Below are 16,911 nucleotides of genomic sequence, written 5' to 3' on the forward strand. Positions count from 1 at the left end.
GGCACTGAAAATTTACTTTTACAAATGTGGAGTCTCATTCCTTCAGATTTGAATTATTGTTGGAGATTTTAAAAAATTCAAATTAAATTTTTCTTTTCAAATTTTTCTTTCTGTCTCTTTTATCTCTCTTAATCCCATCTTTCTTTCCATTTCTTTATTTAGCTTTTTGTACATGATTTGGCATTGAATTAAATATTCTAACTTACACTTCCTAGTTTAGACTCCTCTTCAATCTGGTTGGTTGAGGAGAAACGCTATTGCTTGCCCTGTCCAAACAGGTCCCAGATCCCCTGTAGAGGGCACCATGTTGTTTCAGCTCTCTAATTACTGCAAATCGCAGTGTAAAAGCCCAAAGAACATCTGTGGGCATGTGTAAGTGCAATGAACCGTGCGCACCGTTCGTTAACCGCTGACCGCAAAATCTGGGCCATTCTGTCTTCTGGGGAGCATTGGGTGGCCAGCTGGTTACATAAGAACATAAGAATTAGGAGCAGGAGTAGGCCATACGGCCCCTCAGGCCTGCTCCACCATTCAATAAGATCATGGTTGATATTCGACCTCAACTCCACTTTCCCGCCCTATCCCCACATCCCTTGATTCCCCTAGAGTCCAAAAATCTATCTCAGCCTTGAATATACTCAACAATTCAGCATCCACAGCCCTTTGGGGTAGAGAATTCCAAAGATTCACAACCCTCTGAATGAAAAAATTCCTCCTCATCTCAGTCTTAAATGGCCGATCCCTTATCCTGAGACTATGCCCCTATTTCTAGACTCTCCAGCCAGGGAAAACAACCTCTCTGTATCTACCCTGTCAATCCCCCTCAGAATCTTATATGTTTCTTGAGAGTATAGGCCTAATCTACTCAATCTCTCCTCATAGGACAACCCTCTCATCCCAGGAATCTATCTAGTTCATGGAAATAATTGAAAAAATGCTTCAAAGACTGGATGAAATGATTTGCTGGGCAGAATTCAGCTGGCCCAAAAAGCATTGGAACCTAATGAGAGATGATTTTAGTGATGTCTGTAATTTAGTTTTAGTAGCAGGGTATTATTCTGATGTTAATGCTGCTTTTATTTATCATTAGCCTTTCAAATACTTATGGCAAGAAATCCTGGATTTTCTTTTGTGAAGAACAAACAAGGATACAAATACCAAAGCTGTTGGAGGTCATTAGTAGATATGACAAAACAAAGGTATTCCAGTGAATGAGAAACACTCGGAGTTTAGTGATTACTGTTGCCCTTTGAACAATGTGTTTTTTAATTTAACAAGTTGTACCTGATGTGAGAAATTGGCGTAAATAATCATTCCACATTTATCATACATTTCGCTTGCCTATTTGTTTGATTTGGGAAGATCACATATATTATTTCTGTATATTTAATCTCACCAAAGTGCACTTTTTATAATTATAATTTCAGACAAAATGCAAAGTTCATCTTTTGTAGTTTAGACTTGACTGTTTTATTAACCTTTTCACCTCAAACCTGTCTGATAGAATAAACATGCAAATATAGTAGCAGTTGTTTCTAATTAACCTCCGTAGTTTATACATATTTCAAAAATAGTTCATTATTGACCAATAATATTTTTTCAGACAAGTGCTTTATTTGGGCCGTCACTTTCACATCTAAAACACTCACTGGAGTTGATACCTCCTTTATTTTAAACTATATATAATAATTTATTTGTTACAGGAGTGGTTCTTAGGAAAGGCTCTGTATGATGAACAATCTACAATTATTCATCATTACGCTTTTGCTGAAGATCCAATGGTTTTTAAATATCCAGATTTTGCTGCTGGCTGGGCCATGAGCATTCCACTTGTCAACAGGTAGGTGACTGATTATACAGAATATTTTTTTAATTTGCAGTAAATCCTCACCATTCCTAATGTGTTGGGAATGTAATCACAGCAACATTACGGTTAAGCTGACTTGGTAATTGTGGTGTATGTGCCTTTAAGAGCCCCTGTGTACTGTAATGCCGGTAGTGGCCACTCGGGCTATATAAGCCTGTATAGTGTCTTGTATCTTTTAGTTCACCTCCAGACTTTGTTCAGTAAACACCTGTTAAACCAGCTCCTGCATTCTGTGTCTTCATTAACACACGGATACAACAGTGGCGACGAATTGGAAACGGACTTACCTGCAATTCGGCAGCACCTCAAGGAGATCGATTCCTCAGACGAAGGTCGAAGAAAAAAAAAGAAAAAACTCTGGTTTCACCAGCTAGCCGGGCTGGTGGCAGGTACTGCAATAATCCTTCCTGGGCGGCGGGCTGGGGCTCGATCGGCTGGCTCTGCAGCGGGGCCGAGCAGCGAAGGCGGAGGCAAACAGAGACGGAGGGTGGAGCACTCGGGAGACGGCCAGCGCTGCAAAGCAGGTCGGCGTTCGGACCAAGCAGAGGGAGGGAAAAGTCCCAGAGAGTCCGGCGGGAACGAGTCTCCAACTATTAAAAAATATCTGTATAAATAAAAACCGCGGAGAACAGCGTTGGAAAGCGCGGGAGGCGCCATTTTTTCTCGGCAGGGAAGAAAGGAAAGCGCGGGAGGCGCCATTTTTTTTTCAGGATGCCTAAGACTGGCAATATTACTGCTTTCGATAGTGATGTAGAGGATTGGACCACATATGTGGAAAGAGTGGAGGTATATTGCACAGCGAATGAAATAGAGGATGATAAAAAGGCATCGGTACTTCTAAATCTAATGGGCGCAAGGACATACGGGCTGCTACGAAACTTAATCACTCCAGCCAAACCGATGGACAAGAATTTTAAAGAGATTGTTGATACCCTACAGGAGCACTTAAACCCAACACCGCTGCTGATAGCGGAACAATTCAAATTCTTCAGGAGGAATCAGCACAAGAATGAAAGTAACGCTGATTACCTCACCGAATTAAGAAAGCTGTCAAAGCACTGCCAATTCGGGGCAGGACTGGCAGATTCTCTTCGAGACAAATTCGTCTGCGGTCTCCTAAGTGAAGGAACACAGAAAAGGCTACTTTCTGAGAAAGATTTGACACTGGACAAGGCTTTCAGTGTGGCTGTATCATACGAAGCAGCAGCAAGAGGAGCTGCAGAGATACAGCAAAAGCCACAGGACTTCGGCACCCATGAAATGACACAGGGTTTCGAGAGATGTTATCGCTGCGGCAGATCCACCCATGACCAGAGGGACCGCTGGGTCAAGGACAAAGCATGCAGGCAATGCGGAAAGATGGGACACATTGCACGTGTATGCCGATCTGGAAAAAAGAACTCCACTGACAGAAAAAAAATCAATAAGGAAAAGTACAGAAAGGTACAAATGATGACGGACAGTAGCTCCGAAGACCAGAAGAGCGATAGCGACTCCGGAAACAAGAGACTAAGCTGTCTCAAATTACATAATGTAATTGCCAAAGAAGATTACCAGACCATTTGGGTTACCCTCACGATAGCGGGGCTCCCAGTTAAAATGGAGCTAGATACAGGATCAGCTCTGACCGTCATAAGTCGACGGGATTACGAGCGGCTATTTCCGCATATACCTTTGAAAGACACATCCATTATCTTGAAAACATATACGGGGCAGAAAGTATACCCCAGAGGGAAAATAAGGGTGCCTGTTGTATACAACGGCAAGGAAATACAGAAGTTGTATTTATACATTCTGCAAGATGGTGGTCCACCGCTGTTGGGACGTGAATGGATCAGGAAGATACGTTTAGACTGGCACTCCATTCAGGCACTGACGGTGACCAGTAAGAAAAAAAATGATGATGACGTCATACCTGAACGATTAAAAGACATCTTGGCCAACGCCAAAGAAGTGTTTCAACAGGAACTAGGAACCTTGAAAGGCGCCACCGCCTCAATAAAAGTGGAAGATGTGGCAATTCCCAAGTTTTTAAGGCAAGGCCGGTGCCATACGCAATTCGTCCAGCAGTCGAGGCAGAGCTGGAGAATTTGGAAAAGGCAAGCGTGTTATCCAAGATAGATTGGAGCGAGTGGGCAACACCCATCGTCCCGGTCATGAAGAAAACGTTGAATAATGATAAAGCTGAAGAACAGAGAAAAATTCGCATCTGTGGGGACTTCAAGGTGACTGTAAACCCAGTCCTTCACACGGTACAGTATCCTCTTCCGAGGATAGAAGATATTTTCGCCTCACTATCCGGAGGGAAACGTTTCACCAAAATTGACTTGGCACAGGCATATCTACAGATGGAGGTTGAGGAGGCCTCTAAAAAGTATCTCACGATAAACACACACAAAGGCCTGTACCAGTACAATCGACTGGTTTTCGGAGTAGCATCAGCTCCAGCTATCTGGCAAAGAGCTATGGAGCAAGTCCTGCAAGGGATTCCGGGGACTCAATGCTACCTAGACGACATCCTTGAAACAGGAGAAAACGACAACGAGCACCTTGCCAATTTGGAGCAGGTGCTCACTAGGCTGAGAGAACGGGGCCTACGAGCAAATCGCCCCAAGTGCGAATTTTTCCAGAAACAAATATCATATTGTGGCCACATAATTAATGAAGAAGGGTTGTATAAGTCACCTGAAAAAAATTGAAGCGGTCATAAAAGCCCCAGCACCTGAAAATGTCTCACAATTAAGGTCGTTCCTGGGATTGATAAATTACTATCATAAATTTTTACCAAACTTGTCAACTGTTCTGCACCCTCTTAACGAACTGCTACAAACAGGAGTAAATTGGAAATGGCGCGAAGACTGTAAACGTGCCTTCCATAAATGCAAAGGCTTGATCACGTCCAAGGAAGTTTTGGCTCATTACAACCCATCACTGCCAATCAGACTGGCGTGCGATGCATCCCCTTGCGGCGTAGGAGCGGTATTATCGCATAGATTCCCTGATGGCTCGGAGTGGCCGATAGCTTTTGCGTCACGCTCATTGAACTCAGCTGAGCGTAACTATGCCCAGATCAACAGGGAAGCACTCAGCCTGGTATGGGGAGTGAAGAAATTCAACCAATACCTACACGGACAAAAATGTACCTTGTTGACTGACCATCAACCCCTCGTCTCCATATTCAACCCTAAAAAGGGCGTTCCCATTATGACAGCGCAAAGGCTACAGAGGTGGTCCCTTTTCCTAGAGGCACACCAATATGACATAGAATACAAAGGATCAAAACAGCATGGAAATGCTGACGGTTTATCGCGCCTACTGTTGCCAACGGTAGAAGAGGCACCTGCAGTGGACCCAGTGGAGATGTTCCACTCAACCATAGTGGAATGTCTACCAGTAACAAATTCTACCATTGAAAAGGAAACGAGAAATGACCCGACTCTCTCACGAGTCTACGATTTAACGGTGAAGGGATGGCCAGCACATGGCAAACCACTATTGCCAGCATTCTCGCAAAGAAGAGAACAGCTGTCAGTGTGCCGAGGAACCTTGATGTGTGGATCCAGAGTGGTGATTCCACCCAAACTCCAGGATAAAGTGCTAAAGGAGCTTCACGAGGGGCATCTGGGTGGAGTGAAAATCAAGAACCTAGCCAGAGCGTTTGTGTGGTGGCCAGGTATCGATGGAGACATCGAAGAAATGACCAAGGGCTGTCTAGGATGCCAGAAGGTCCAAAAAGCCCCTCTACATCCATGGGAGTGGCCCTCATCTCCATGGCAAAGGGTACACGTCGACTTTGCTGGTCCATTTATGGACTCAATGTTCTTAATCGCGGTTGATGCACACTCCAAGTGGCCGGAGGTAATAAAGATGTCCTCCACCACCACGGAAAAAACCATCACAGTATTAAGGACCATATTTGCCAGGAATGGGCTGCCTGAACAGATCTGTTCTGATAATGGACCGCAATTTGTGTCCGAAGAATTCAGGAAGTTCTTAAAAAAACAATGGGGTTAAGCACTACACGTCCGCCCCATACCATCCCGCCACCAATGGATTGGCTGAAAGGTTTGTCCAGACCTTCAAGAAGGCCATAAAGGCCATGGGTAATGAAGACATAAATCTACAGCATAAGGTAGATAACTTCTTGTTTGCATACAGGAATGCAACACGTGGTTACAAACCAAACTCCCGCCATGATGTTTTTCAATAGAAGACTAAGATGCCGGCTGGATTTGATCAAGCCAAACATCAGAAGGGACGTAGAGAACCGGCAATTTCAAGGCATGAATGAAAGGCCAACTAGAACCTTCCAGATAGGTCAACAAGTTTTGGCCCGGGACTACCGTACCGAGAAATGGCAGCCTGGAACTATTTGCACACGACTAGGACCGCTGATGTATACCCTGGACATTGGAGAAAGCATAATAAGGCGCCATGCTGACCAGATCATAGAGTCATCCGAAAAGGGACAACCTACACCACAACTCTATGCGCCTAATGATGAAGCAGAGATACCCATAGTATCTACCTCCGATCCGGTGATACTGGAACCAGATGAACCCGACACTGGCATTCAAGCCGAATCGACCTTGCCAAAAGAACCTACTACACCACCGAAAACTACTACACCACCGAGGCGTTATCCGGACCGAGTCAGGAAGCCTCCAGAGAGACTGACTTATAATTGATTAACTGCAGCAAATGTGTAGATTATTGTTCTTGTAAACATGTTAATTAATGATTACTTAAAATGTTATGTACTGGTTGTCTAAAAGGGGAGGAATTGTGGTGTATGTGCCTTTAAGAGCCCCTGTGTACTGTAATGCCGGTAGTGGCCACTCGGGCTATATAAGCCTGTATAGTGTCTTGTATCTTTTAGTTCACCTCCAGACTTTGTTCAGTAAACACCTGTTAAACCAGCTCCTGCATTCCGTGTCTCCATTAACACACGGATACAACAGTTTTTACTTCTGCACTCCAGCTTGCTGAATATGTTATGATGCAGTCTGTCAATCATCTTCTAAATATTTGTGGCCATCATGTTAATTTAAAAATCCTTTAGTATGATTAATCCAAGATTATAATGTCTTCCCTCACCACTGGTATAGTTTCTTTCAAAAGTGGGATGTTTCTGCTAAAATGCAAGATGGCTGCTCCCAACATTTTGGATTTCAACGGCACTCGGATCATTCAGAGCTCTATGTGGGTTAGCAGTAATTTCAGTTGTTCTACTATCTTATTGTGTGGATTTATTATGGCATTCGGGCCACACCCATGAAAGCTTAGTTTATGATGTGTTTGGCATCATTATTGTAATTTGATAACCCTGACAGCTCAATATATAGTTCTGTATGGTCATCTTGTAAATCTCATTCAATTATGTTCACCAAAGCTGCCATCTCATGTTAATAACATGAGAAATATTTTTAATTCTGTCAGTTTTTAAAATAAAAGTTTTATATGACTTGCTGTCCAACAGTTGTAACATTGACCAGATGTTGGGTGGATTTTGGTGCCTGTGGTGCCAAGCAAATCAAAGAATCTAGTGTTATAAATTGGGTCCCGAAATACATGTCTCACTGGATGCAGGACCACAAAGGGGCCAGTCTATATATTACGTTTTGCGGGCCATGAATGCCAATCAAGAGTTTGGGTGTAGAAGTCCATACACCTAGTTTCACCGCCCACATAATTTTCCATCCTTTGATTTTAATGATTAGAAAATCATGCGGGCTGCGAGTCAGGGGTGCTGAGCTGCACTCTTGATTTCCTAATAGCTGGCTATAGTCCCTGTGGTGCAAGAAAAGTACTGATTTTTTTCTTTTCATGGCTATGAATTCTGATGTACATCAAAAGGAGAAAATACTGCTGTCAATTTAATTTAAAGTTTCACCAGAAAACAATAAATTACCAGTTATATTTTGAGTTTGTGCTTGAAGGGTTTTGTGTGCAATTAACTTTTGCTGAGTCATCTTCAGCTGATCCTTTGCTATTATCTCTTTGAAGCTCTAACAGTAACACCACTGACTGTAAGAAAATGATTTAATCCAGCACACTTGTCAGGGATGATTACAATACACTGAATGTTGGCTATGTCTCAATGATGTATTATAATTCAATCCGTTTTGTCCGAAATTAACTTTTCTTCACCTCTGTTACACTAACAGACTTGCAAAACAATTGAGGATTGAAAAGCCTTTCGCAGATTTTACTATAGACTTGAAACATGAGGTATGTGATAGTTAAGATTGTGTTTAGCAAATTGCTGCAAATTATTGATATTATTTGCAGCTCTTCCACGCATTATAGTAATTAATAATGTTTTAATTATTTTCAACTTCCCTCATACCCACAGGTTATCTGTGTGGTGTAATTTTTTTTTTAAAAGATACTATTTGTTGTAAAACAAGCTAAGTACTGCTTAGTACAATGTAGATTTTTAAAATCCCAACATCATTTGGTTAACACAAAATGTTAATGTAGGACCTGGGTTTGAATGCAGCCAGGTTGATGGGATAAAAACTATCCTTCTCTGCCAACTGGCAAGATCCTATGCAAAATGAACACATGAAATCTCAACCCAACACTATTGAATCTCAGTCTCTCTGTTGAGGCTGTTATTATGAGGTACAGTGAGTCGTCATCGTTCTGCTAGAGATATGTGCCTCAATTCTGGTCTGTTAGCTATGAATCTGTGATGTACAGTAAGCATTAATCACTCGGTTAGATGTATGAGTCCATATGATATATAATGATTCTTATTCTGTCTCTTAGCTATGGGTCTACATGATGTACAATATTTCTCCATTATATATAAGTCTGTGTGATGTACAGTAAGCCTCATTATATCTCGGTAAAAGTTATGAATCTGTGATATACAGTCTGACGTAATAAAACTCACTACGCACTTGGTTTGAGCATAAAGCAAGGCTTTAATCAACTTGTTTCAGAACATGGAGGTCTAGTTGTATTTCACTAGCACCTTGTCTTACAAAATGTCCCTGGAAAGCTGGGGCCCACGCCCGAGTATTTATACTCCTTGGACAGCGCCACCAGCTGGCCGTCCAGCGTTATTTCATAAGTAGTTTCTTGATGAGATTTATAACACAGTCAATCTCAGTTGCTGTCCGTTTGAGTAATGAGTCTGTGACGTACAGTGAGTCTCATTCTCTGTTAAGTATGGGTTATTATGGTGTTCAGTGAGAGGCCATTTTTGTGAACTCTATCTTAACACCATTTGATGTGCAGTCTGTCAGAGTGTTCAGAGTTATTTCCTCTTACTGAGCATTGATGAGTAACAACAGCCCTTCTGTTGTCATTAGAATACAGTAACTTCAAAATCCTGATACTGGTCATCACTAAATCTGATTTGATTTCAAACTAAATGTTGTGTATGTGCCATTAAGAGAAGAACTGATTCTATACTGCAGTACCGGCAGTGACCACCCCTGTATATAAAGCCATAGCAGGCTTCTGTATTTCAATCTTAAGTTACCCTCTGTTCAGCTGCAAGCAAGAGCAGAGGGAGCAGCCAGACTTTGGAGAGTGGATTAAAGTGGTGGTCCCCTGACCAGGAAGAGGAGGAGAACGTTGGACCACCACCACCAACTCCACCATCATTACATCAACTGAGGTGCCTGGAGAGAGAGGACAGAGGAGGAGAAGGAGAAAGGAGGCCTACATCAACATCAACCAGGGGAGAGGCCTTTCTATCACTGCCTCCCCAATTTGGCCTCCACTTCAGGAGAGGGAGAGAGGGGAGAGAAACCAACTGCTTGAAAGGAGGGAAGAAAACTTCATCCGGAACATCTACAGGTGGGTGTTATTTGGGGCACTCTCCCAAGACTTTGTATTTTAGGTGGGGGAGAAAAGAAGAAGCAAGGCCGGATCATCAAGGGGTGTAGTGTGTGTGTGTGCTCTTGTTAAAAGCTAGGCCACACACACCACTAATTAGCATCCCTTCTATTGCCTGCCCTGGGAGAGCTTGGAGCTGCCCAAGGTGAAGTCCTTAATTTAATTTAATTACATCGTTAATACCTGTTGCAGGACTAAGCCTGGGCTTCTCCAGCTTTTCCAGGTGAAGACGTCTTCTCCCCCTGCCAGAAGACCACCATCACCAAAGACTTTTTCCATCGGAGAGTGCAACCCTGCCTACACCCACCCACCATCCTGAGTGGCAACACTGCCCTTTGCGGCCTCCCTCCTTCCCACCCCCCCACCTCTCTCTCTCTCTTTGTCTCTCTCTGCCTGTCTTTCTAAGGCACCTTAGTTTCATCTATTTTATTAATTGCCAATTGAGCAGAGGGGCGAGGGCTCCTCTCCCAATTTAAATCAATAAGGAGAGAGGTGTGTCCTCATTTTAATCAGCTCCCTCTGCTCAATAGAGGACAAAAAAATATATATACACCGAGGCCATTAACACCTTCAGGCCTGTGACTTGGGGTGAGTGTAGCCCTTAAAAAAAGCACCCCAGAATGGCGACTGCATCTTCGCCGGTGGCGGGGCCAGCCGGGACCTATGCGAGAGTGGTAGCCACAACCACAGCTGCTCCCGCTGTTCCTGCTGCCCCGTCACCTTTTCGATTAATAACAAAAAAGCTTGGGGTGAAGAGCTACACTCACCCCACTATGACCATCGAGGCCTGCGTCAAGGCCATGGCTGGGGTTGTCGGCCCCTCAGCCATCGTCGCGGCCTCGAAAATGTATGGGAAGGCTGTGTTCTTCATGGGGTCGGAGCGGGCGGTGTCCCTGGCTGTCGCCAAGGGGCTCACCGTGGGCGGGACCTTCCTGCCGGTGGATCCTCTCGAGGCCACCGCGCAGAGGATCATTATTTCCAACGTCCCGCCCTATGTTCCTGGTGAGCTCCTCCTTCCCCATTTGCGACAACTTGGGGAGGTGAGGTCGGGGATCACGCCCATCCCGCTCGGCTTCCGGGAGGCCAGCCTTCGCCACGTCTTCTCCTTCCGGCGCCAGCTGTTTATCCAGCTGGCGCGGGAGGAGGACACTGAAGGGGCGTTCGTCGTCCTCCACGAGGGGACCGCCTACCGCGCCTTTTGGACGTCGGACGGTGTGAGGTGCCATGCCTGCAGGGAGGTGGGGCACATCAGGAGGAAATGCCCTGCCTCCAAGGCCGCCGGATCATCTCGTGCGGCCGAGGCTGGCGCCGCCGCCGCCGCCCTTCCCCCCGGATCTGCCCGCGCGTCAAGTACGTCTGATGCGCGGTTGACGTCGGGGGCCGATGCCACCAAGGCCTCCGGCGGGGGGGAGGGAGCGTGTCCGGCCGGAAAGAAGGCGCGGGGAAAAAAGAAGCACCTTAGGGCAGGTCCCCCCGTGGATGGTGAGCCCTTGCCCCTTGAGCCCCTTACACCCGCGCTCCTCGCGGAGTTGATCAGGGCAGATGTGAGCGGGAGGGGCCCCGTGCCCGAGCCTGTGGCCGCAACCGCCGCAGCGGTAATGCCAATACCTGCGGCCGGGCTCGGGCCCGAGGAACCCGACAAACCTGCTCCGCCGGAGGGAGTCGAGGAGGAGGCCTTTGCAGACATGGAGGTCTCCCTCGCTCCCTCCGTGCTAAAAAGAAGGCGCGACCCCCTGGATGAGGAGGAGGACCGGGAGGAGGAAGGTCCCTCTGAGCAGGGGGAGTCGTCGCCCGCCGCGGGTACTGCGCCCCCCCGCCCCCCCAGCGCTGTCGTCATCATCAGCGATCGGCAGGGGTCGCCTGTCCCTCGGGAGGCTGAGGCAGATGTGTCTGTCCAGCACGTCACTCCCGGGGATGGGGATGAGACCCTGCCCGTGGGGGGGGTTGCGGAACAACCCGCGGCAGTAATTGAAGTTGACCTTTTATCGGTGTCGTTACCCCTCGCCGGGTCGGGCAGCCTGGGGGCTGGGTCGGGCGAGCTCGAGGATAATGAGCTCGCCCAATGCGACCCGGACGTCTCCCAGGGGATGCTCGTCCTGGTAGAGCTTTTAATTCAAAACCCCCCGTCCGCTGGGTCGGAGGTTGGTGGCGGGGAGGAGGATGGCCCCCTGGCTGCGTCTCTGATGCCGGACTTACTGGAGGAGCTGGAAATTGTTCTCTCCCCGGTTTCTCCGGTCGTTCCGACGTCTGAGGCGGAGGGGAGCTCTGAACCGCCGCCGTCTTCTGGCCCGGCACCCCTAGAGGAGCCCAGGGAGAAATCCTCTGCCGCCAATCCTGGGGGTGGGATCCGGGCGGAGGCGGGGCTGGCTGGCGCGGCCGAGTCGTTCGCTTCGCACTGCGCAGCGGACGGGTCGGCCGCTGGTGACGACCCCCTGGAGGAGGATGGGGACTCGGTGATGGGCACGGAGGACGATTCGGACTCCAGCGCCGACGTGGCGATGGATGACCTCGTGCCCCTTGCCGAGTCTCCCCTCATTTCCGTAAGGGAACTCCGGGATTTTATGGCCACGTGCCTGGGTCAGCGCAATAAGGTCCGGCTGGCCCTCGACAGGTGGTCGGAGCTGGCGCTGCTCATCGATTCCGTCTGCGCCGCCGTTAAGATCTTGGGCGCAGACGAGGGTGTGAACCCGCTCGAGCTGCGTCGGCTCACAACGTTTCTCACTGGGCTGCTGAGGAAGTGGCGGCGGACCAGCGGCTGCGCTTCCTCGCCCCGTTAGGTGTAGGTAGAGGTTGCACTATGCTTCTGACATGAAGATAACCATAGTCAGCCTCAACATCAACGGCAGCAGGGAGGCGCGCCGCAGATTCAATAACTTCTCGGTCCTTCGGGACGGGAAGTATGCGGTGTGCTTCCTGCAAGAAACCCACACCGTTCCGGGAGACGAAGCCACGTGGCTCCTGGAGTGGCAAGGAGGGGTCAGCATGAGTCACCTCTCCAACAATTCCAGCGGGGTGGCTATCTTGCTGGCCCCGCATTTTCAGCCGGAGATCTTGGGGGTCAAGGAGCACTTGCCGGGCCGCTTGCTCCATGTCACTGTTCGCCTGGGGGGCGTGCCGCTCCATCTCTTGAACGTGTACGCCCCTCAGACCAGTGCGCAGCAAGTGCGCTTCTTCGAAGAAGTGTCCGCTCTCTTGGGCTCCATCGACGTGGGCGAGTGCGTCATCCTCGGGGGGGATTTTAACTGCACCCTCGAGGCGAGGGACCGTTCGGGTCCCCCGCGAAGCCCGGCGGCGATGGAGAAGTTGAGGGACCTGGTTGGGTCCTTCGACTTGGTGGACGCCTGGCGAAATCTCCACCCCGACTCCAGCGCCTTCACTAGCGTGAGGTCTGGGGGAGGAAGGTCCAGAATCGACCGCCTCTACATTTCCCGGGCGTTCGTCTCCTGCGTTCCGGCAGCTTCCATGCGGCCGGTGCCGTGCACGGACCACCACCTGGTGTGGGCGGAGCTCGCTCCGCTGCGCGCGCGGGGGGGATCCGTGTACTGGCATTTTAACAACCTGCTGCTGGAGGACGCACGGTTCCGGGATTCGTTTCGTCGATTCTGGGCCGACTGGAGAAGGAAGCGGGGGGCTTCCCCTCCTTGAGGCTATGGTGGGATGTGGGCAAGGCTCACATCCGTCTCTTCTGTCAGGAGTACGCGAAGGGGTCGACCAAGAGGCGGGAGGCCTGGGTCGGGCGGTTGGAGAAGGAGGTGCTCGACCTGGAGTCCCGTCTCGGTCAGGTCGTCGAGGACCCGGCCCTGCGGAAGGTGTACGAAGAGAAGAAGGGCGCGCTGAAGGACCTGCAGCTCGTCGGGTCCCGAGGCGCGTACGTGAGGTCACGGATCCAGCTCCTGCGGGACCTGGACCGCAGCTCCCCCTTCTTCTACTCGCTGGAAAAAAGACGGGGGGTCCGTAAGCAGCTCTTGGGGCTGCTGGCCGACGACGGATCTCTGGTCTCGGATCCGGAGGGAATCAGCGCGGAGACCCGCGCCTATTACGGGGCTCTGTTCTCTCCGGATCCGTCCAGCGAGGATGCGCGCAGAGTTTTGTGGGAGGACCTGACGAAGGTTGGCCCGGAGGGCGCCGAAAAATTGGACGCTCCGCTAAGTCTGGCGGAGCTGACCGGCGCCCTCCGCCAGCTCTCTAGGGGAAAGTCCCCGGGGCTGGACGGGCTGACCGTGGAGTTCCACAGGGCGTTCTGGGACGTCTTGGGGGGCGACTACGCGCGGGTCCTGGGGGAAAGTTTGGCGACCGGGGAGATGCCCCTCTCTTGGCGCAGGGCGGTCATTGTCCTGCTGCCTAAGAAGGGCGATCTCCGCCTCCTTAAGAACTGGCGCCCGGTCTCCCTCCTCAGCACGGACTATAAAATCTTTGCCAGGGCCATGTCTGCTCGCCTTGGCACCGTGCTGGCCCACATGATCCACCCCGACCAGTCCTACACGGTCCCGGGCCGGACCATCCACGATAACATCCATCTGGTCCGGGACATGGTCCACCACTCCCAGAGGGCTGGTCTGTCGGTCGCCTTCCTTTCCCTGGATCAGGAGAAGACGTTCGACAGGGTGGATCACGAGTATCTCTTCGGGACTCTGCGCGCATTCGGGTTCGGGACGCATTTCGTCGCCCGGATCCGACTTCTGTACGCCGCCGCGGAGTGTCTGATTAAAGTTAACGGGTCCTTGACGGCGCCCCTTCGCTTCGGGAGGGGGGTGCGTCAGGGATGCCCCATGTCCGGTCAGTTATATGCCATTTGCGTGGAGCCTTTCCTGCGCCTCTTGCGGAAGAGGTTGACGGGACTGGCTCTGCAAGGGCCGGGCGTGGAGGTGGTCCTCTCGGCTTACGCCGATGACGTGCTCCTCACGGTCACGGATCCCGCTGACTTGCGGAGGATGCGGGAATGCCAGCAGATTTACTCGGACGCATCCTCCGCCAAGATCAACTGGGAGAAATGTTCCGGACTCCTGGTGGGTCAGTGGCGGGTGGACTCCCTGCCGGAGGAGTTCAGGCCTTTCGCCTGGAGCACCACGCACCTCCTCTATTTGGGAGTCTACCTTAGCCCTGCCGAGGACGCTTGGCCGGCGAACTGGCAAGAGCTGGAGGCCAAAGTCACCGCTCGCCTAGAACGCTGGACAGGACTGCTCCGAGTGTTGTCCTACAGGGGTCGAGCGCTGGTCATAAACCAGCTGGTGGCCGCCATGTTGTGGTACCGGTTGGTCACTTTGATCCCTCCCCCTGCGTTTGTCGCCAAGATTCAGAAGAAGCTCATCGACTTCTTCTGGGACAAAAGGAAGCACTGGGTCTCTGCCGCGGTTCTGTGTCTCCCGCTTAGGGAGGGCGGTCAGGCGCTGGTGTGCCTTCGCACCCAGGCTGCGACTTTCCGTCTTCAGACGCTGCAGAGATACCTGTACGTCGAGAATCCTCCGAGATGGTGTGCGCTGGCGACGTTTTTCTTCCGCCAGCTGCATGGCCTCAATTACGACACGCAGCTCCTGTTTGCGAAAGTGGGCAGCAGGCGTGCCGGCCTGCGGGAGCTGCCTGTCTTCTACCAGGAACTACTATGGGTTTGGAACTACGTCGCTTCCAGGCGGAGCTCTCCCCCGTCAGGAGCGGCGGCTCTCCTTCGGGAGCCGCTGCTCAGGAATCCGCACCTCCACGAACACGGGTTCGGGCGGCTGGCGGAGGGTAGGGCTGTGGCTGGCAAGGTGACCAGAGTCGGGGACCTGCTCGATGGCGGAGGAGCGGGCTGGATGGCGCCGGAGGAGCTGGCGCGGCGCCTGTCCTGGGCCAACGTCCAGCTCGCGGTCGAAACCATCGAATCGGTAAAAGCGGCACTGGGCCCCGACTCCACTAGGTGTATCGAGGCGGCTCAAGCATGTGGGGCGATCCCGTCCGAGCTTACCCCCGTTCGGACGGAATTCCTCATCGGCGCCCGGCCCCGAAACTCCCCTCGGGAACCGGCGCCTCACAACTTGAGCCGTCTCGAGGAAATACCCTCCGTGCCTTTTCATTCCGCGCGGAGGGGTTTCCTGTACGGGCTGCTCCTGCACACTCTCCACTTTGCCATCTTCGTCTACCGTCCGGACACGCCTTGGCGTGGCGTTTTGCCGACCGGCGGTAGCGGAGGTCCCCAATGGAGGGCTCTCTATGCGGGAGTCCTCCCTTGTTCCATCGGGGACTTGGCCTGGAGGGTGTTGCATGGAGCGGTCCCATGCAATAAGGTTTTAAGTAGGTTCACGGACTCCCAGGCCGCCTGCATTTTTTGCGGCCTGGAGGAGTCCGTGTTTCACGTTTATATGGATTGTGAGAGGTTGCAGCCCCTCTTTCACTACTTGAAGGGGCTGCTCCTCGATTTTTGGTTGCACTTCAGTCCCACGCTCTTGATCTACGGTCACCCGGTGCGGAGGGGAGCGGACAGGTTGGAGGACCTCCTTGTGGGCCTGCTCCTGGGCCTGGCTAAAAGAGCCATCAATTGGTCCAGGCAGCGGGCGGTCGACGGGGTCGTCCAGCCGGATTGCCTGCATCTCTTCCGCGGCCATGTTCGCGCCCGGGTGGCCCTGGAGATGGAGCACGCGGTGTCCGCCGGTGCGCTTGAGTATTTCCGCGACCGGTGGACGCCGCGGGGACTGGAGTGCATCATCAACACGGAAAACCACATTTTAATTTGATTTGTTAAGCTTTAGTTGAACTTTTGTTTATTTACAGTCGAATTGGGTTTTTTTTGGGTCCAAATAAAAGAGTACCCTCTGTTCAAGTAAATACCTGTTTTATTGTTCTCCTGCAGTCCGTGTATTATTTATACTCGGACATTACACTGGCGACGGGCAGGTTCGAACTCACCTGCAGTACTGCATCACCTCACGGGGATCTTTTCCCTGAAGAGAAGCTTCTTGGAGGTCGAAGGCAGAACGGCAGGCGTCGACCGCGGGCAACCGCCCAGGGATCCATCGGAGAGTTGCAGGGGAGGCTGTGGAGAGCTGGGCCTAGCTCCCCAGTCGAGGTGTTCCAGCAAGTCGTGCTGGTAGCAGGTAGTGCACTGACCCTTCCGGACTGCGGCGGGCTCGGGCTCGATCGAGCGGCTCTGCAAAGGGGCCGTGCAGCATTGTCGGGAGGAAGAGAGAGAGAGAGATAGGGTGGAGCGCACAGGGCGC

General features: G+C 50.8%; 1 protein-coding gene across 6 annotated transcripts in view; it reads left to right on the forward strand.

The window, feature by feature from the left end:
* The window catches only part of b3glcta (beta 3-glucosyltransferase a), a 330,362-nt gene that overhangs the window by 251,057 nt on the left and 62,394 nt on the right, over positions 1-16,911 (forward strand). For all 6 annotated transcript variants that reach the window (XM_085999315.1, XM_085999319.1, XM_085999317.1 and 3 more), the window contains exons 6-8: positions 1,091-1,199; positions 1,704-1,840; positions 8,035-8,098. In XM_085999315.1, the coding sequence (XP_085855441.1) occupies positions 1,091-1,199; positions 1,704-1,840; positions 8,035-8,098 (310 nt within the window). The remainder of the gene's footprint in view (positions 1-1,090; positions 1,200-1,703; positions 1,841-8,034; positions 8,099-16,911) is intronic.

The sequence above is a fragment of the Somniosus microcephalus genome, chromosome 10 (assembly GCF_052327205.1).
Source record: "Somniosus microcephalus isolate GS21.2 chromosome 10, FLI_Smic_1.0, whole genome shotgun sequence".
Classification (NCBI taxonomy): Eukaryota; Metazoa; Chordata; class Chondrichthyes; order Squaliformes; family Somniosidae; genus Somniosus; species Somniosus microcephalus.